This window comes from Protopterus annectens, chromosome 5.part0, assembly GCF_019279795.1.
Source record: "Protopterus annectens isolate FY-2018-M chromosome 5.part0, PAN1.0, whole genome shotgun sequence".
Classification (NCBI taxonomy): Eukaryota; Metazoa; Chordata; order Ceratodontiformes; family Protopteridae; genus Protopterus; species Protopterus annectens.
This window is the reverse complement of record NC_056735.1, coordinates 847,335,604-847,357,797: the sequence shown is the minus strand read 5'-3', so window position 1 is coordinate 847,357,797 and position 22,194 is coordinate 847,335,604. Positions and strand designations below refer to the sequence as shown.

At 40.1% G+C, this 22,194-nt stretch overlaps 1 protein-coding gene across 2 annotated transcripts in view; it reads left to right on the top strand.

Annotated features, from left to right (window-relative positions):
• ANKRD49 (ankyrin repeat domain 49) overlaps nt 1-22,194 on the top strand; it is a 97,383-nt gene that overhangs the window by 19,413 nt on the left and 55,776 nt on the right. For both annotated transcript variants that reach the window (XM_044072644.1, XM_044072645.1), the window contains exon 2: nt 7,320-7,646. In XM_044072644.1, coding sequence (XP_043928579.1) covers nt 7,320-7,646 — 327 coding nt within the window. The remainder of the gene's footprint in view (nt 1-7,319; nt 7,647-22,194) is intronic.

Genomic DNA, 22,194 nt, shown 5'->3' with positions numbered 1-22,194 from the left:
AAGCTAAGTACCCGTTGAAACTTTTTCTTGCTCCACCGATGTCAGAAAAAGTTAATAATTGTATTTCATGTGGGAAGCAAATACCTGCATAAGGATTTTCATTCTTACTGTATACCTTGCCTAGGCCCTGACCACGATGTAGCTAGTTGTCGGTTTTGTGCTAGATTCAATCAACGTGCAATTGATTTTGCTTTTCATTACAACTACAAAATGTCGCCGGATATGGTGAGTTCGATAAAGACAGGCCTCCGAGGTCCAAATCTGATGATAGCACACAACCGAGCCAGCTTCAGGTTAGGCGCTTGCAGCCCCTGTCGTTGGCCATTTCAGAACCAACGGCTGAAACGGACTCTCATGAGGAGCCAACCAGGCCTTTAAATATTTCTGTTGTAGGACCTTCGGACAATGCTCCTTCGGATGGGTCCGGAGCTGCTGTGCAGGTACCAGCTTCTGAAGGGGTTTTCAGGCCTACTCCGCTACTAGTAAAGGCAAAGCCAAAGACAAAGGCAAAGACTCCTTCTAAATCAAAGACTTCAACACAGGCCTCTTCTGAACCGGCTCCCAAGTCACAGAAACAGTTACTCAAGATAGCGGAGGATTTACTTACTATGATTAGGGGTTCACATCCCCCTCCAGACAAAAGGCCAAGGCAGGATGTTTATTATGATTCCTCTGATCAGGCTTCTGTTTCCTCAGTTTCTTCTTCTGATCAGGAATATTCTTTCCCTCCTTATGAGGATTCTGATGCTGAAGAATCCATTCCTTCAACTTCTCCCCTGAGGATTTCTCTTTTGGGAAACTTTGCATGAAATGAGGGAACATTTCCACTGGGAAGGACAGGAGTATTCGGAATCCAAGAAAAGACTGAGGGATTTTCTTCTTCTTCCCCAACATAGACCCCTGGCTATTCCTCCTGTTTTGGATATTGTGGATGATGCCTTTTCGGAGGCTAACTTAACCCCTGACTCTTTTCCTCCTGCTCCTGTTAAGCCTGATAGATATTACAGGGAATCTGATTCCCATCAGTTTTTATACAAGAACCCTGCTGCTGACCCTGAAATCATTTCTCAGGGTCCTAAGGGAGTTAAGGCCGCTTCTGCCAAAAATCCCATTCCTACTGAAAAGGATTCTCGGTCTTTTGAAAGATGGGGCAAAAAGGTGTACACTTCTGCTACTTTGTCCATTAGGGCTTTAAACTGTCAGTTTCATATGCTTAAATACCAGCAATTTCTCTTGTCTGTCTTAAAACAAAAGCTTACTTCCATTTCTGCCTGTGCAGGTAAGGCATTACATGACTTATTGCACATCACTGAACAGGTTGGGAAGCATGGTTTACACTGTGGATTTGATGCCTTGGAGGCTTCTTGTAGGGCTGCAGCCTCTGGCACAGTCCTTAGAAGGCATGCATGGCTAAAGGAACAAAATTTACCTGAACAAGTAAAGGCTAAATTATTGGATGCTCCTGTTCAGCATAATGTTTTGTTTGGATCAAAAGCTGAAGAGGTGATTAAAAAGATGGAGGCTAAGGCGAAATCCATGCAAACAGTTAAAGATTTCTTACAAGTACAGCCACCTAGATTTAGCAGGAATTGGCCTTCAAAAAATTGGTCCTTTCCCACTTCAGACAGGCCTCAGAGGGGTAGATACAGATGCTCCAGAGGGAGGCCTCAAACACAAGCTGCTTATAGACCAAGACAGTGGACTGCTTCCACCCCTAGGGGAGGAGAGGACAGGTCACAATCTCGAAGGAAACAAACTCAATGACTCCCTCTGTTGGGCTACAGGAACTTCTTGCCCGGAAGCCCCTCTCGGAGGAAAACTGTCTCTTTTTTTTATCAAAATTGGACTCAAATAACCCAAGACAAATGGGTTTTGGATGTGGTTTTAAGAGGTTACAAATTCCATTTTCATACCTTGCCAAGGCCAAGCGGATGGCCAGACCTTCCAAAACATCAATGGACGGAGGCCTTAAACCAGGTGGAAGCTCTTTTGGCTATGAATGCCATAGAACTGGTTCCTCTTTCAGAGATGGGGAAAGGTTTTTACTCAAGGCTCTTTCTAGTCCCAAGGAAGCAAAACTCATGGAGACCCATTCTGGATATGTCGGTCTTGAACACCTTTCTAGAGATTCCAAAATTCAAGATGCTTACTCTACAGCAGCTACTTCCAATGCTGTCCAAAGATGCATGGATGGTAACTTTGGATTTAAAGGAGGCATATTTACACATTCCCATCAGGCAGGATCGCAGAAAATACCTCAGGTTCAATGCCGGATCGAGGCACTTTCAATTCTCTGCACTGCCCTTTGGATTGTCTACTGCGCCCAGGGTCTTCACCAAATACCTGGCTCCAGTAGTAGCTTACTGCAGACTCAAGGGAATTCAAATTTACCCTTATCTGGACGATTGTCTAATTCAGGCAGATAGCAAGGATGTCTTACCCAGCATCTAGAATTTGTACAGAACCTCCTCAAGTTCCTGGGATTCTCTGTAAACATAAAGTCAAATTTGACACCATCACAACAGATAACTTTTCTGGATGCACTTCTAAACACCACAACCCAGAACCCAGATGGCATTTCTGACATCCGAAAAACAATTACAGCTGGCTTCAACTTTCAAAACCTTGGCAACTCTAACTCAGCTATCTGCAAGGAAATTCCTGCAGGCTTTGGGTTACATGGCCTCCTGCATCCTTCTCGTACCATATGCAAGATTACACATGAGGAAAATACAGTGGTACCTAAAAAGTGTATGGTCTCAGCATTGCCACAGTTTAGACATACTGATCTCCGTCCTTCCTTGCCTTCAAAAGACACCTCGGCTTATGCTTGGGGAGCCCATTTTCAGGGCAATTGTTTGCAGGGCCTTTGGACAAAGGATCAGAAGCACCTGCATATCAATTTAAAGGAAATGTTAGCCGTTCAGAAAGCTCTATTGGCCTTCAGGAATCTTTTACAACCAGGACAACTGCTAATACGGACAGACAATACCACAGTTATGTGGTACATAAACAAGCAAGGGGGATCTCATTCCTACCCCCTTTGCAGACTAGCCATGGATCTATGGAACACAGCTCTAGCTTGCAATCTGGATCTTCAAGCTCAGTTTCTACCAGGGAAACAAAACTTCCTGGCAGACAGTCTGAGCAAAAACCTTTCGGATCCACACGAGTGGATGCTGGACACCAAAATATTCAGGATGATAACAGCAGTCTGGGGATGTCCTCACATAGACCTCTTTGCATCCCATCTCAATCATCAACTACAGAATTTTTGCACCAGGACTTTCCACAGAGAAGCTTGGAAAGTGGTCGCCTTGTCATTCAGTTGGAGGAACCTGTCGGGATATGCCTTTCCGCCTCTTCCACTTCCACGGGTTTTATTGAAGATAAAACAGGACAAGCCCAAGATGATGATCTTGCTGGCTCCAAATTGGCCTCGGCAGTTTTGGTATCCAACTCTAAAAAAAACCTATGTCTGGAGCCCCCTTGGGTTTTACCTCAGTCTCCGAACCTTCTGTCCCAACATCAGGGTCAGGTTCTACACTCTCATGTCAGAACTCTCAGCCTAGCGGCCTGGTTAATCCAGGGCCTTTGATTTCTTCTTTACTGCCCAAGCAGGTTATGGATGTCATTTTAGAAGCCAGACGTCCTAGCACCAGAAAATCTTATGCAGGAAAATGGAAAAGATTTTGTTCCTGGATGCAGGCTCAGGATTCTGATCCTCTTCTTCCTAAAATTACTTTAATTTTACTTTACTTGACAGATCTCTTACATAAGGGTCTCTCTTTCTCTTCCATTAAGATACATGCCTCTACTATTTCTGCTCATTATAATACAGACCCTCCCATCTTTTCCCACCAGCTCATGAGACAGTTTCTCAGAGGAGCTAAGAACTTAAGACCTCCCAGATCTCCTCCCATTCCTGCTTGGTATCTCAACTATGTTTTGGAAAAACTAACCTTGCCTCCTTTTGAGCCTGCTGCCTCTTCTGACATCAAGTTTTTATCTTGGAAGACAGCTATCCTGTTAGCCGTAACCTCTGCCAGGAGAGTTTCAGAGTTACAAGCTCTTATGGCTGTGGAACCTTATATTATTTTTCATCAAGACAGGGTATCTTTGAGGACTAATCCTACCTTCATGCCTAAGGTGGTTTCCAAAGTGGCTTTAAATCAAACTATCCACTTGCCAACCTTTTTTCCCACTCCTCAAAATAAAGGGGAAAGGATCTTACATTCCTTGGATGTACACAGACTACTACGTTTTTACCTGAACAGAACCAAGGACATCACAAAATCAGAACAATTGTTTGTTTCTTATGTTTCAAGTTCCCAAGGTAAAGCCATTTCAAACCAGACCATTTCTAAATGGATTGCTCATGGAATCAGATTTTGTTATTCTCACCATGGAAAGCAAATCCCAGGGAGTATACGGACTCATTCCACCAGAGCTGCTGCCACTTCTGCGGCCTTCCTCAGGGGAGTTACTACCAAGGACATTTTGGAAGCTGCAACTTGGAGTTCAGTGCATACTTTCTCTAAGCACTACAATCTACCTCTCTACTCTAAGTCTAGGGCAGGCTTTGCCTCTGCAGTCTTGCAGGGCCTTTTAGCCCTTCCTCTTTATGACCACCTCCCTTTCTTTCAGCTTTGGGATTCTACCCTACAGTCATGACTGCAACAGTGAAACATGATGAACATAGTACAGTTGTGTACACCTACCATAAATGTAGATGTTCAAGTGTCTTCACTGTTGCAGTCTGGACTTCCCTCCTGTCCCTCTTATTTTTACTTTTGTGTATTTCCTTTTTTCACCATTCTTCTGAGGTGTATTTGCAAAGGTTATGGGACCTTTTTCATTTTGGGACTCCTGACATCTGGGGCAAGAAAAACTGGAGAAGATGGCTGTCAGCTTTATACTCCTGGTGTTCTGACGTCAGGGAGCATGGTTGAACAGCTGACGCCGGACCCAGACTTTGGGATTCTGGCCGACCTGGGGCTGCCTGCCGGCAGGGGAGAACCCTACAGTCATGACTGCAACAGTGAAGACACTCTAACATCTACATTTATGGTAGGTGTACACAACTGTACTTTCTCTGGCTTACCATTTGGTTAGTCCACTACACCAAGGTTGTTGTCAAGGTGTCCTAACCCCAGTTATAGTTCATTGCTGGCTGCAAAGCATCCACATTTCTCCATATTTAGAAGATTTGCTTATCTTTGCAGAGTCTTTTTTCAAAGTGTCAGGAATCTCTCACTTAGGTGAGTGATCTCCTCCTGTGCAGGTTGGTATTCAAAGAGAACATTCAAAAGGCTTTCTTGACTCTGTCACACATAATTGTCTTCCTGGAATGTCTGCAAGACTGCTCAGTATAAAGAACATTTCTTCCACAGGAAAAATAGATTTATATTTAGATCTATTCCAGGGAGGTCCACTCAGACTTCCGTCACTGGGACAGAATACCTCAGGATTCTGGGTATCATGGCATCTGTGATTCTCATAATACCTCTGGCAAGACTCCACATGAGTAAGATCCAGTGGTATCTGAAGTTTCTCTGGTTGTGGCACCAAGCTCTTCAGATTACAGTTCTGGGATTTGTGAGGAGAGATCACTTGGTGGAAATGTCAAATATCCATGAATCCAGCTCTCCCCTTCTCCCCTCCTGTTCCAAAGCAGTCTGTTACCACAGACACCTCAGACATTGCTTGGAGAACCGTGTCAACCAGGTCAGCCAACATCATAACCAGCATTCATTCAGGACTAGTAGTTCTCTGGTTTTGTGAGTTACTTTCCTATGGACTGTCTTACTCCTCTGTCAAGGTTCATTTGTTGGCCATTTCAGCATGTGGATACCCCCCCCTTTCCTTCAAGGCATTTTCATGTCAAAATGTTTTTGAAAGTGGTATTGCATAAGAGATCTCCAAGAAAACTGGTTGCTCCTCCTTGGGATCTCAGTTTTTTGTTAGAGAAATACTCAATTTGAACCAGCTCATTTGGCTTACTTTTGGTTCTTAACATGGAAAACAGTCTTGCTGCCTGCTCTTGCAATTCAGGCACTCTTCTTTCAGGGGTCAGCTCTTATGGTGGGTATAAACCTTCTCTCATTTTCCGCAGACACAAGGTTTCCTTGAGAACTGTTCTTTCTTTTATACCTAAAAGTGATGTCTGATTTTACTTTAAGTAAAATATCCATCTCTGTGTGTGTGCTTCCCAGAACCCTGAAATGATGTAGAAATAATACTTCATACCTTAGACGTCCACAGACAATTTGGGTATTACCTTAATGGAAGAAGATCTTTCTGAATATTCAGTCAGTTGTTCATTTCTTGTGAAGATTAGGAAGGGACAACCTGTGCCAAAGCAGACTGTTTTCAAATGGTTGTTTCAGGCTATTATTTTTTTTCCCCAACACAAGAAAACTATTTCAGGCAGGGTCTGGGCAAATTCTGCCAGGGCCTTGGCTTAATCCATGGCTTTTTGAAAGGGTTGGACTCTAGACGTATTCTAGAAGTGGCAACTTTATCTCCTGTACATGCTTTTACAGAACACTACAAGCTAAATTCCTTCTCCAGGTCTAGGTCAGGCTTTGCTAGGACTATTCCCCTGGAGCTCCTCGACTCTTCTCCTTCCACCTTCCAAATGTAGTAAGTGATCCAAATGAAGAACGTAGTACAGTTGTGTAAGTAAACTTTCCATAACGGAAGATATTCATATGATCACTTCTGCAGTAGCTACTCCCTCCTTCCATCCTGGGATTGGATATTTATTTTTTTGTTAATGGCAATGCTGTGTCTCACTGTCAGTTAGAATGAAAACTGTGAAGGACTTGGCACACAAGCCAGTCTTCTAGTTAGTCCAGTTCAAGTTTGTGCAAGGTGCTCTGAAGCTTTGGAAGCTGTCCGTCTGTTGTATCCTATGCAGGATATTACCCATGCAGCTCAGGATACTGTAGTAGTAATCTAGTTTAACATCTACTGTTATGGTAAGTTTAATTACACACCTTTTTAAGAAGTGCAGACTAAGTACATGATATAAAGTTGCCATATTGAAAGATTGAAACAAGACAAAAGTTTGTATTCCAAAATAGACAGTGTCAGACTGACAGAGAGCTATCTTTGGAGTAATACTGTTGATGGTACTGCTCTGGAAATGGAATGTTTGGAGAGTTGCGACATTTAGCATCCCAGTAACTCGCCTCTGTCATTGTGAGCATTTCATAGTGTGAGAGTCCCATTTTTTTCTTTGTTTCACTTCTTTCTTTTAAGATAATTGCAGGGATTATATCTAATGACATCTATATAAAAATCTTGTTTTGCAGAAGAAAGGCATGAGTGATAAAGGGGTGACAAGACATAATGAAGACATGAAAGAGACCTTAAATTCTGTACCAGTGGAATCCAGCAATAAGAAAGGCAAAAAGCAAGAAAAATATATGGAGTATCCTGAGGATTTTAACCAGCTTGAATTGTTGGAGACCCATGGCCATCTTATTCCTAAAGGAACCTGCAGTCTTTGGCCTGAAGAATCTGATGATGACTGGGAGGAAACTGAGGATGAAATGACAGAAGAAGAACTTCTTCAGCATGAAAAAACTTTAGAGAGCAGCCCAGAACAATTAATTCTCTGGGCTGCAGAGAAAAACAGAGTAAGTCACTTTGCTGTAAGTTAAAGGCTTGTGATAAGTCATTTATAGAAAAGGATGTGTTCAGTTGTAACCTGTTTTGAGTCAACACTTGAAGTGCCAAGTGCCAAAAAAAAAAATCCAAAAACGTAGGCGAATGCATCTTGACGATCGCTCTTCTGCTTAAGACTTCTTTAAATTTTATGACTCTGTTAAATGTGAACATTTTTAAAACAGTATATTTTGAAGGACACCTTTGTAAACCTGCATGTGAAACTTGTGGTTTTCCTTGTGAGGAGACCTACTGCAGCAGCAGCTTTTATATCCTGTGATGATCTGCTCTTTTTGGTGGTATTTTTTGTTTCTATGATTTTTTTTGTCTTCTCCTTTCCATTTTCTGTAATGGAACAGTTTGCTAACAGTGCAGTCTCTTATACACGTGTCTGTCCTTTAATTGATGCGAGGTTCTTGTGAGTGTGCATTTATATAAAACCTGATCTCTTCGTGCTACTGGTCCTTCTTGCCTTTAATTATATTGTTATTCAGTAGTCAGAAAAAAATGCTTATCACGCTACACACAAATGTATAATGTGTCTTTATCCTTGAGTAATATATGCTTCTACTACTTATTGTCATCTTTATCACACATTTATAAGGCTGTGTACTGAAATGCCGAGTGCCAAAAAAAAAATCTTGAAAATCACTCTTCTGCTTAAAACCTCTTTTTTTGTAAGGGGTTTGAGGCAGCAGCAGCATTTCCCCATTGCCACCCCATGTACGTGAACTTATACATACCAACTCCGACATCACTATACCACGGAAAGCGTTTGTTGCTACCAAGTTGCCACAAGGATTATCTTTTGAAGTGTTTATTTTGTGTGGAGCAAAACAATGTTTCTTCTTGCCCATGATGAAAGTGTTGTTAAGCCATTAATGTACCCAAGAAGTCTGTTTAACAAAAAGGTGGAATGAGGGGGACTTCCAGAGAAGCAAGCAGAGAATCTAGCATCGGGAGTGTTATGTCCTTCACCTGTAGTACTAAGAGTGGCAGATACTTAGTGCAGTTCGTAAAACTTTCCTAGGCTAGGATAGCACTCTTCCTTTAGCCACCTTTCCAGATCTGTGAAGCTAGAGAAAGCAGAGCAGCAGAAAAAGGAGAGTGGGAAAGGCAGAAAATACAAGTTTTATAATGAACAGCCTATTCAGGGCCCAAAGGCCAGATGCAGGAGGGAGGGAATGATTAAGAGTACGATACTGACAAGGCAGACCTGTTACAGTTAAGTATGTAACTTTTGTACCTAATAAACTTATTATTGGCAGTTTCATATCCTACACTTGTAGGACTAAGTCCCAAGCTAACTGATCGAGTGGAACTCCGCGGGGAAATGGCACTGATAAGGTGTGGCTAGAACACTCTCTCATAAGGCACAATCTTGTGGTGAGGTAATCTGAAGTGCAGAAAATACTCACTAGTGACTGGCCACAAGATCCCCAGAGTCACAGGCATGTATTGAAAAATGGGAAGACAAAGTACATAAGCTTGGATTTGAAAGTTCTGTTCTAAATCTTGAAAGTGACTGCTGTCCTTCAGTAACAGTACTGAATTTGTGGGAGGATGAAGCTACATAACCAGTTACTACTAGCTGTCTACAGAATAAGTAGACAAATGTTTCAAGCAGCTTATGATGGTTTGATTTGGCTACAGGGTGAGGGTGCTGTAATGGAGACAAGGAATTAAATGCGAATTAAGTTAAATACTATTGTCATAACACCTGTAAGTGACTGTCTTGCCATCATAGTTAACCACCACCAGCAGTGAAAAGCTAGATCCCCTATACCAAAAGGTCAGGTGACCCTAGTTTCACCCCCTACTCAAGGATTTGCTAGACCAGGGAACTATAGAAAGAGTACCTAAAGAGAGAAACACAGGATTTTATTCAGGTGTCAAAAAAAAAAAAAAAAAAAAAAAAAAGACTTGCTTTGGGCCTCACTAGACTAACCAAGTTATTAATTATTCCAAAAGTCAAAATTCTGACCCTTCAAGGCCTTCCATCTTTTATTATCCCCTCAGGCATTCCTGGCCACACTGGACCCTAAAAGATGACTACCTCCATATTCACATTGCAAGGGCCTACACAAGATTCCAAGCAGAGGGAGATCATTTCCAGTTTACATCCTCATCATTTGACTTGTCTAATGTTCTCATGATCTTTACAAAGTGCTTGACTGCAGTAGTAGCCTTTTGTAGGACAGAAGCATCCGCATTTATCCTTGCATAGACGACTACAAGTTTCAAGCAGATTCCATATTGACATTCCAGAAGGCACTGGAATTCAGCCTTTTTTGTTATCAGAGACTGGGCTTCTTTGTTTCCTAAGTTTAACCTTTATCGTGTCAAAGAAATGTGTGCTTTGGGGGATGCAGTTAGACAAAAGAATGGCAGGGTGCCTTCCTCCTAGAGGACAAGGTGCTGTGTTTGTCTCTCTCTTTCCAGACCATCCTAGAGACAAACATTATTATGAGAAGGGAGCAGTACATGGTAGCATGCATTCTCATGGTCCCTTTGGTGAGACTGCACATGAAGACGTTGTAGTGGTCCTCGAGGAATATGTACTGTCAGCTTCTGGAATCTTATTCTCATTCTACCATAAGTATATTAAAAAAATAAAGAAAGAAATAGAACTTGAATGGTGGAAGCTGCAGGTACATCTTGGCTTAAGGCTGCATTTTCAGAGTAGGCCAGAAAACTCTAACACTCTCATTTCAGGCTCTTTGGATCTAGCCCATGTGATATCACTGAAAGTTCAGAGCCCTTAGGACAAGAGATTGAAAACTTTCAGTGCTCAGATAATACTAATTCCTTCTCTCTCCATTCATGTTTCTTAAAAAGATTTGGATACATGTGACCCTCCAAAGCTTTACGGTCACCACCATAGTTGTTATATCAGCAAGGGGCACCAGTGCTTACAACTTGTGCATACTGGCAGTGCAGATATGGAAGATTACCTAGGAGTTGAGCCTGGCATTTTGGGTGGCGTACATCCCAATACAAGAGAAAGTATGGAGAGATAGGGTGAGCAGATCAAAGGTTGGCCTACATGAATGGATGGATGCTGAACAGGGAGATCTTTCTGAATCTGACCAACAAGTGGAGTCTGCTAGAAGTAGACCTTTTGTTTCCTCAGAAAACATTCACCTGCAGAAGTTTAGCTGTGAGGTTAGCAGCTCCAGCAGACTGGAAGGTAGATGTCTTATCCACAAACTGGATAAATCTGTTTCTCAAGTTTTACTTCCTATACCTCTGATCACTAGGGTATTGCAGAAGACTGAGAAGGATAGACTAAAAGTTATGCTGATAGCCCTTTTTTGGCCAAGACAACTTTGGTTCTCCTTCCATTAAGACTAACTAAGGCTAGAAAGGGCAGAACAGAACATGTTAACTCTGCATGTGGACCTCTTGACACAGAAAAGAGAGTCCTTAATGCACACCAGCCTGGTCGCACTAAAACTGATAACGCTAATGATTTAGCATTCCTTCCTTCCAGGCGCATATTCTCAAAGGATGTGCTAAATATTATAAGGGAGGCTAGGAAACCAAACACGAAGAAATTATAATTAGCAAAGTGCTGAAGAGTCTTCCTTTGATGCCTATCCAAAAACCATGACCAGAATGCAGCATGTCACTAGTACTAAATAATTTCTCAGTCTTTTACAAAACAGGCCTTCCTTTTGTATCTTTAAAAGGACATGGTTTTGCTAACTCAAGTTGTGTACCTCTGGATCCTGCCTTGTATCTTCATTTACCAATGAAACAAATTTTAAAGGATATCTTCATCTTAGACCACCCAGAAGAGATAGTATCACTCCATGGAAGCTCAACTGTGTTTCTAAATAGCTAATCCAGGACCCCTCTTAACCATATGTTTCAGCGCCACCCACTCCAGTACTTATCTTGGAAGATGCTCTTCTTTGTGGCTATGATCTCTGCTGGGAGGATCTCAGCATTGCAAGCACTGATGTGCAGGGATCTGTTTTTGATTTTTATACTGAAATAGTGTCCCTTCACCCGAACCCTTCATTTATGCTAGATGAGTAATTTTCATTGAACTAGGCCATTCACCTCCCTATATGTAAAAGTTGTAAATACTGAGCCTAATAAATGTGACTGAGTTATAAAACTGAATGCATGAAAATAGGTACATACTTGTACTATGTCTGAGATTGCTGTGTCTCAAAGTATTCTCTTTTTTTCTCCAAGATATTGCAATCTTGGAGTTGTTTATGTTTAGGAGTATAAGTAGTAATTATTGAATACACTTAATGTCAACTGGCAAAAGTTCAAAAGCAAAATGTCAAATGCCGAAATTGACACACCAGTACTCCTATGCTGAGAAACAGCCTCAGTGTATGTAAAACTTAGAAAAGAATAAAAAAAAATATAATAAAAATAAAAAAAAAAAAAAAAAAATATATATATATATATATATATATATATATATATATATATATATATATATATATATATATGTAAAGTGTGTGTGTGTGTGTGTGTAAGACTATTCCACACATATGTTTAACATAAGTCTATGTCCTCTAGCGACGGTTTCTATCAGTGTCTAAGAAGCTGCCTTCATTCTGCGTCGTATCCTGTTCGTAGTGATACACAAATGGTGACTTCTTATGACTGCAGTCGTTAATTGCTTTAGGTGAGTTACTGCTAGTCTGTATGAGCACGGTTATAGCTGCCTTTCTGCTACAATTTGTTACCAGCGCTAACGGAACTGTTTTAAACTATGCAATACTGGTTTTTAACCTGTATAATGACTAGTAGCTACCAAGCAAACCTGTTTTAATTTCTGATGTAAGCAATGTTCTTCTTGCAACTGACTTTATTGTATAATGTTTCTGGCTTAGTACATATCGCAGCTGTTGTCTGTTAGACGATAGTCCATCATATTACTTGCATTGAGTAAATGCTATGGAGAAGTTACCTAAGCTACTGCAGTATTTATTTACTCCACTTGCTTCCTTGGTTCAGACATTGCTACTGTTCTTAATCTGTACTATTGTTTATTCTGTGATTGTTTTGTAGTTTCCCTGAATTACTTACCCATTCTACATATCTGTACCTTTCCATTGTATTGCCCATATCTATCTCCAACAGCTCACGCTGCCAGCACACTTACATTTACTTCCACCCACTGACTCTAACCTGCACTCTACCTCCACACTGAGCCCCTCGCATACCAGTCCTTCCAACTGTAGTCCTTAGATCTGTACTCCATACGAAGTCATTTCCTCCACACACCCTGCTCATTACTTAGTACACTACCCACCCTTGCATACTATCACTCATGCTGCTCTTTGTATCCTATTCTTTGGGTTTCAATTATCCTTAACCTCTTTTCTCTCCTTTTTCTTTTCAAGTTAGCACTACCTACTTATCCTGCTGGGACAAACCTTGAGTCAAGTCCTACCATTGGTGCCTCCTGCCATAATTATACAGAAGAAGACTAAAGTATATTCTGCTAAGTGCACTAGTCAATTATACCTGTATTGCTGCTCCCGTGTAGGCTACTCTTTTGCACACCCCTGGGCTGCACCCTGTTTATTCTTCTACCCTGCTTTCACCAGTACTCCTTCCTCCTTGCAATTATCTGTTCTTGCCTATTACATGTATTAGCTTGCCTGTAAACCCCTGCCTGCTCCCTCACTCGTCTCTCCTACTCTGAATTGTCCCTCCAGCACTTCTACATTTCCTTCTTGCCATTTCCTAGTTCTGCTCTATACTACTGTTCTCCCTTTCCTTCAGATCTTTCTCGGACCATCTTACTTGCCTGCCCTAACCCCGCCACCTCTCTTGTCCTCTCGACTGACATAGTTACCTGCTTACTGATTGTTTATTCTAGGTCTTTGCCCTGCTCCATTCGCTCCCCTCCCCTACCCCCCCACTCAATTATATTTATACTATCTAGACCCTCCCGTTCCTGTCTCCACCACTGTCAGGATTCACTTCCTGCCTTCAGTTCCCTCACATCCTTTCTCCACCCACATCAATTTCTATCCATACTTCACCTCTCCCTCCAATAATCTCATACCCTACCATGTATCCTCATTTCTTTATCACTCCACTTCCCATACTTTCTACACTAACCTCATATCATTCCTTCCTACCCAACCTTCATATTCACTCCCCTACTTTAAGCCTCTCTAAAGATCCTCCTTCTGCCTGCTCCTTTACCATGTCACCTTCACTTTTCAACTTTTCATTTAAACTGTCTACACAAACGAATAATTCATCTAAACCCTTCACCCACATGCAAATCTAAACTCAAACTCTGTAACTATATCACACCACACATACTTTTTACAACGAACATTCTCTTCTCTGGAGACATTAATTCCAAACCACCTCCTCTCTCTCCCACATACCTCACAACACTCCCTCTTCCACTCTGACTTAACAAACTTCCAGCCACTCCCTTCCCTCAAGTCCTTGCCCTTCCTCACACAAAAACCTAAGTATCTGTTCACTAAATATACAAAGTCTCACTAACAAAATCACTGAACTGCATGCATGGATTGCCCATACTTCCCCTCGCATTCTTTCAATATCCGAAACATGGCTCAAACCACACATTACAAATTCTCCCTCCTGGTTATAATATTTATCGCTCCAATAGATTCCCCAAAAAAGGGGGTGAGGTTGCAATCTTCTACTTGAACAGCCTCAATCTCTCACCTATTGACATCCCCATCCCAAACTTCCACCCAGCTGAATTACTCCTTCTCAATTGTCACCTTAACCAACATAAGAAATTTATCTCTTCCATTTATATTCCCCCCTGGTAACAATATCCCCATCCTTGAAAACATTCTATCCTGGTTTTTCCCTCAACATACAATATGAAAGCATAATTCTTGGAGATGTCAACATAGACTGGTCCAAACTTATAATGGACTCCCCTCAACTTAGTATAAACCTCCATGGATTTCAGCAACTAATAACATCCACCACCCACTACAGCAAAACCTCTTCCTCTAGCTCCACTATAGACTGGATACTCACTAACTTCCCCAGCCTCTACCATAGCCCAGCTACCTCTCCAGACTCCCTTAGTGATCACCTCCCCACTTCCATTCTAAGGCACTCAAGCTAAACATTCAAACCACACCTCTACAGACACTGTCACAAACTTACTAACTTCAGTTCCACTCAGTTTAACTCTATTCTATCCCACATCAACTGGTCCTTCCGTAGGTATCTTCCTCTAGACAATGCAGTCAGTAAATTCTTTTTTAGACACCCTCGAGGCGGTATGAGAAATGGGAAGCTTCTGTTGTCAAGAATAACGTGTCTGGTGTGGTAGAATGGTAGCAGCTCAGGGTGAATATGCTTTATGAAGTTGAATTAGGCAGGTTAGCATCCCACAAGTGACAGTCATGTCTTTCCAATCTACTGAAGCCTTTTCCTGTTATTGTGGCCAGCCCATGACTGTAGACATGGACAGTGATAAAATGATGGTGTTTTGTAGGCAGAGGTACAGATGGGTCCTGTTGCTTCCCCTGCTAATTCCATAGTGGGCAGGAACTCCTCACTCTTGTCTCCCTTTGGGGCAACAAATCTGACAAGGCTGGCCAACAACCTGTAACTGCCACAGTCTGCACAAGTAGGTGCTTATGAGTCTTCTGTAATTATTGACTCGTGCCACTTATGACATCTCTGGCATCAGTAGTGCTGTTGATACCAGCTGTATTGGCATTGATTGCAATGGTACTGAGCTCCTTTTCTTGCCGTTGTATCAGAACTGTAGTAACAAGGTCAGCTTCACAATACAGTCATCACAGCTTTGACTGTTGTCTACCTAGGTATTCAAGCCTTTGGTGCTGAGGGTCTCCCATAGTAGTCTCAGGACTGTATTACCTTTCAGCGTTGATGGCTGTTGACCAGTCAGTGCTGATGGCCATGAGGCTGCTGGAGTCAGTTCCATTGTGTCAACAGTGGCATTCAGTGTTAATGTCTTCATAGCCAAGTGGATTTTTGATGTGATCAGTTGCATCAACATTGCCATTTTCTCTGCATGAGCTTCATCTGGCATTTGCAGAAGCTGCAGCCTTTACCAAGATCCTGTATTATCTGTTTCTGCAGTTGTTTAATCTTCTTACTTTCAGGACATACATGTGACTGTCTTCCAATTTTAAGATTGATTCATGTGCCAAAAAAATGGAAGGGAGTACTAAAGCCGAAGGAAACCTACACAAAGAGAGTTGTAGACCTAAGGCATAAACTAGTGGAACTAGTGGTTGAGTGGGTGAGGCACGGATTGCATAACAATAAAGGTAAGGAACAGAGTGAAGTTAGAATTTTAAATGAAAAACAACAAACTAGGTAGACTTGCTGTCTCATTCTGCCATTATGCAGCTGTAATGTAAAATGAAACCCTGATCAGTGCTAGATGATTGGAAAGTGGCATTACTGGCAAAATGGAGCTGATTCTTACTACCTAAAGTAATGTTAAACTAATTAAAAATTAACTACACTGATAAATTAACAAGTATTTCACTACTGAAATACAGGAGTAAAGAAATGTCATTACAAAAATAAGTTTAAAATTTATTTCACTATATGACAAATACTCCAAACATAAAAACCTACATAAATGACTAAATCCTGTTCAGAAAAGCTCAGGTAGTCAGTGTAGCCCCAGTGAAGTAGGTGTGAAGTATTATTGTAACATAAAAAAAGCACAGGAAAAAATGATTACATGTAATATTTGACCATCGGTTGTGCAGTACATCAGATATCAGCATTATAAAGCTCAGTTCTTTTATCTATGGTTTTTAAAAACAAATAATTAAAAAAGTCAAGTATAAAACCGTTATTTACATTGGTCCACCGCTGATCAATACATCAAAGTTATGCATATCAACAACAATTGATATTTTTCAAGCATGTCTTTAAGTTTAAGCCAAGATTTATATGAATGCATAATATCAGAAGTTGTCATCTTTATAGTATGCAATTCGCTACAGCAAACAATTTTTGCCATACTAATAAATTCAACACTAGAGGGGATAATTTTACTTTTCCAATTTTTAGTAATTACTTTTCTGGCTAGATCAAGAATAGACCAAAGAAGAGGCACTTTGGTATTTGGAATTATCTTGGTAATAGGACCATTAAATAAAACTAAAGACTTGTATTTCCATCTGAATGACCACAGAGCTTGAATGAAGTTATTAATTTCTTCCCAAAAAGGGGAGAGGACTTCTCATTCATATACCATATGCATCCAAGCAGCTATTTCAGAATCACATCTCCAGCATTTAATTCTGTTTGATTTGTACATAGTTGTAATGTTGTTAGGAGGTACAAAGACTCTGTGTAAGAATTTACAAGTGAAAATTGTCCAGTATAATGAAGGTGTGTTTTTTTTTGTGTAAGATTTTAATATTATTTTCTTGTGTTCTTCAGAGAAGTCTTCATTATTAATTTTTGAGGAGTAGTGCCAATAGGAATTATCTTATGATGTGAAATCTAACTTAAGAATTTTTATAAATTTGTGACAAATATAATTTTATTTTTCATTGCATTGTTATTGATATTTATTAAGAATTCCAATAATTTTGGTAACAATTTCTTATCCAGGTTAAATATCTTATTTATCTCTGTGTTCCCAAAGTCTCTAAATATTTGTAAAATTAACCAGTTCTCAGAACCTTGACTATATTTAGATCTTAATTTTTCAACAATGTATATATCAGTACCATTTAAGAATTGATGCCAATAAATTAAGTTGTTTTGCTTCAATAGTAGCATTTTGTTAGTTATGGGTTTCTAAGCAGTCAATTGTATATGCAATTAAAAACCTAGAAAATATTAAGTCTTTAATAAAATGGTTAGAATATGTGAACTTTTGGAAAGAGGAAATATTATTTAAAAGGGGAATGTGAGAAGAGGGTATAATTCTGTTTATGAAAAAATATTTTAATAACCAGATACAACTATTAGGGTTTATTTGTTTATGACTGTGATTATATTTAGTAATTACTAATAATATTTCTTGATGTAATTTTTTCCATTGTGAATCAGAAGATGAATTTATCCAAAGTGCTATAAATTTTACAGCTGTTCTGTTTATTACTGGAAAGTTATCAAATAACATTCACAGTTTTAAAAGTTAAACCTGGATCACGCGCAACTGTCATTCTTTTAGAGGTAACTCCACCCTAGAGCTAAAAAAAGTCTGTTTTTTCACTCTATCTTTGTTTACCGACCTATTTTAACACCTCAAAATTACTCAAGTGCTTTATTTGTAATTTTAGCCTGTTTTACACAACATGGCTACCAATGGGTTTGATGTACCAATGTGAGCTTGTTCTTCCTCAAGCATTTCTCTTTCCCATAATGCGCTGCACATCTGCTTTGTATGACTCCTACCAGACATAAGGAACTGTTACTAATAATAAAACCAAAATAATCCAGCAGTTTCTGATGCTTGAACCTACAAAAAATAATGAAACTATTTTAAATAGATAAATCTTCCTATTGCAGGCAGAGGGGGAAAGATTTATAATGGAAGTCCGTTCCTTTCCAGTATGATTTGTCAATTGCACTTGTTTCTGCAATGGTCTGTCAGCATAGTGACAGTTTTAACATCCTAGCAGTAGTGTGGGAGGGGACTGTCAATTCATCTTGGACTACAAAAGAAAACCCTAACAAAGGCCTGCAGTTTAGCTACTTTTCTGGCTGTAGCTGGATAACTTCTAAGTATAGTGTAAAACGAGCTCTGAACCAACCATAAATGAGGGTGATTAGAGACAGAAAAGCAGCAGTCCTTTTTCAGAAGGTATAGAAGATGATAGTGGCTCTCACAAATCCCGTTATATGTCAATGGCATGGGAATTCACAGTTACTTCCTTCTCTCTGGCAGGAGTCATACAAAGCAGAATTGAAATGCATTATGGGAAAGAGGGTTGAGGGAGAACAAGATCACGTTAATATATTAAGCCGCATTGGTAGCCATGTTGTTGAAAACAGGCTAAAATTACAAATAAAGCACTTGATTTTGAGGTGTTAAAATAGGTCAGTAAACAAAGATAGAGTGAAAAAAAAAAATTTTTAGTTCTGGGTTGGTTATTTATTTACTTATTTTCAGTTTGATTACAGGGGAAGTCCACTGGGCCAGAACGTGCCCATTTTCAGTGGTGGTCTGGGGAGAAAAGCTCCATAAGCAATATTGTGTCTTTCGGCTTTTCCCGGTTAGGGGTCGCCACAGCGGAACTCCGGTCCGCTAAGGTTACGTAATGTTAAAGGTAAAATACATGTATAAAATTCATACAGTCAGGAAATGCAAATGCATAAAATGTACATCATAAACACAAAGATAATAGAGAACACAGTTTACAGGTATTTCCATTCAGAGCAGCAAGTTTCAACTGTATGTAATATAAGGATCTGAGGTTACTTGATATTTACAATATTTACATACTTGGAGTCAAGGGAGAGAAATTGCTTAATCAGAGAATGTTAGCTTAAGTTTGTTTTAGAATAGAAAATAATAGTTTGAGGGTAGCGTGGAGCAAGGAGAATAGAGAGCTCAATGGGGAAATTCCCTTGAATTTACGTAGGGTGAAAGCAGGAACATTTCCGTTTAGAAGAAAAGTTGGGTCTTGAAGGATTCTGAGTTTGGTATGTCAAAGGACTGCTTTATATTTAAGCATCTCATGCAAATAGCGCTTACTGAATCATTTAAATGTTATTTCTTTAAATACAATACCTTTTTGGTTGTTAACATACTCTGAAATATTTTTTGTTGTGTTTTAGTGGTTTGAAAGGGTTTGAGTGATTGATGTGTAATGTAGACATAGGTTTGGATTCACTAGTGAACGTTTTTGTGTGAATTATAGTAGCTGATAAGCTGTTGATTTGCAAGTTCTTTTCATGAGGACCAGCTTGAAGCAGCTTATTTACTGTCATGAGGACCTTTGTGATGCTATGGAAGTTCTGAAAATTCTAAGAACTGTCCAGGTTACTACTTCTTGTCTAAATAATCGTAATATTTTGAATCATATGCCAATTAATACAAGTTAGATAATAAGCAAAAGACAGTGAATTGCATTCTAAAGCACTGCCATTTAGCTGATATAGCTCTGAATGCTTGCTGCTTGCAGTATACCAAAAGTATAGTTTATGTACTAGCCTATAGAATGACACTTAATGATAAACTGTTCTGAGATGTTCAGTTTTGTTATGGAAAGGTTGAATCTTAAAAGGAAAGATTTTTCACATGTTCTCATAACCAAAAAAGGTGGTGGGGAGTAGCAGTATTATATAAATCGTGGCTACAAGTTACTTCATTTGATAGACTACTACCCACTGGCAGTAATGCTGAAATCCTTATTGCCAAACTTCAGATCAATGCCTGTAAAGCCATTTACATAATATGCTCTTATCTCCCTCCTGGAAATGGCTTTCTGCTAACTTACCTCAAGAATCCATAGTGCTGGGCGACTTTGGACTAGCTGTAGTTCACCTAAGCCTACTACCCATATTAACCTATATGGTTTCTCCCAAACTATTACCTCCCCAACCAGAACACATAAACCTAACAACAAAGAAAGCACCTTAGACTGGATCCTTGTTGACAGTCATCCCCTTACATATAAAATAGGTACCTTTCTTGAGGACATCAGCGACCACTCACTGGCATACATAATTAGTCACAGGACCAATATTCCGAACCCAACCATATATAGAACTACTCGGACCAATGGAAATTTTAATCCAGATAGCTTCCAAACTGAACTTGGGGCATATGACTGGTCTCCCCTAAAATACCTCCAACTTGAGGATGCAGTGTTATACTTTAACACCAAATTCTTACAAATCATGGACTACCATGCCCATACTCATTCTGTCAGAAACAGGACTAAAACTGCCCCATGGCTTACTAAAGACACTAGGCATAAAATCAAACGGAAATAAAATATGTGCCAAATGGAGAACTACTAAAAACCCAACAGACTGTCAAAAATTTAAACAGATGAGAAATGCTACCAAGAAATCTATACTCCTTGACAAAAAAAAAAAAAAAACTTTTACCTTCATCTCCAGCATAATCACAAATCCCAAAAGTTTTGGTTAGGTATTCATAAACTCTTACAACCAGGCCACTCCAAAACACCTATCGCATCAGGCACTTCCCACAACAATCCTAAGCATATTGCTGATACCTTTTAATATCTTCTTTACTGAAGCCGTTCAATCTCTAGCCAACTCACTACCCCCTGTTAATACTAGCCTGTCGCCCTCTACAACTACCTTACTTCCCTAATTTCATTTACAACCAGTACCAACTTCCCTCATTTGCCACCTCCTTGAAAAACTCAAACCATGCACCAACTCAAACCATGCACCCCCTCTGCTGATCAGCTACCAGCTGAATATCTGCAAATTGCAACAAAAGTAATGGCATATCCCTTTTCCATTCTAATAAATAGAGCAGTTACTGAAGGCACCATCCCATCGGTCTGGAAAATCTCCCATATCATCCCTCTTCATAAGGGTGGTAACTCTACTGAACTCTCCAACTATCGCCCAATAGCCTTACTCTCTCTACTAGCAAAAATCATGGAAAAATGCATCCACCATCAACTACTAAACCACCTACTCCAAAATAACTTACTAGCAAACTGTCAGCATGGTTTTAGGCCATTCCATAGCACCACCACTGCCTTCTTATCCTTTTCTGACTGCATCAACAAAAATTGCAATAACAATACTCTCTCAACATTAATATGCTCCGCTTCTTTCATATCTGAACTGCAATCCCTCACCCAAGTAACATTTAACATAGTAGAAAATTGGTTTCTCCAGCACTGACTCCTAAACCCTAAGAAAACGAAAGTATTGCTCTTCACTCCTGCACAAAAGTCCTCCCCATTAGACCTCACAGTAACATCTAATAATGGTACTGTCATATCTCCCGACCCAACCACCAAGCTCTTAGGAGTAACTATAGACCACAACCTTACCTTTGATACCCATATCAACACTACAATAAAGTCAATGAACAGAAAACTAGGCTCCCTTTATAGGTTAAAACCCTTTCTTACTCCCAACAGTTAGAACTGCTATTGCCCACACCCATCTTATCTCTACCCTCCTCTAAGCTTCTCCCATTCTAAAAACAACCTCAACAAACTTGTTACCTCCTATAATAACAGATTTGCCACCTGCTCCCCATTTAGAACCCACGATTGTCATAATCTCAAACAGCTAGGATGGCTGGAACTGCATAATCAGCTTCTCTTTCACCAACTTATTATCACCCATAAGACCCTGTAACATCCTAGCAATACTCCCAATACTGACTACCCTCCATCCCCCTAGCAATACTCCCAATACTGACTACCCTCATTGCCCTCTACATAAATCGTACAACCCTTCGCTCATGAAGTAAACTTATAGTATCCACACTGAAATCCAACAATAGGGCTGGGGACTCTCTGTTCTCCAACACTGTGGGGAAAACCTGGAACCTGCTGCCTAGTGAACTAACATCTGTCT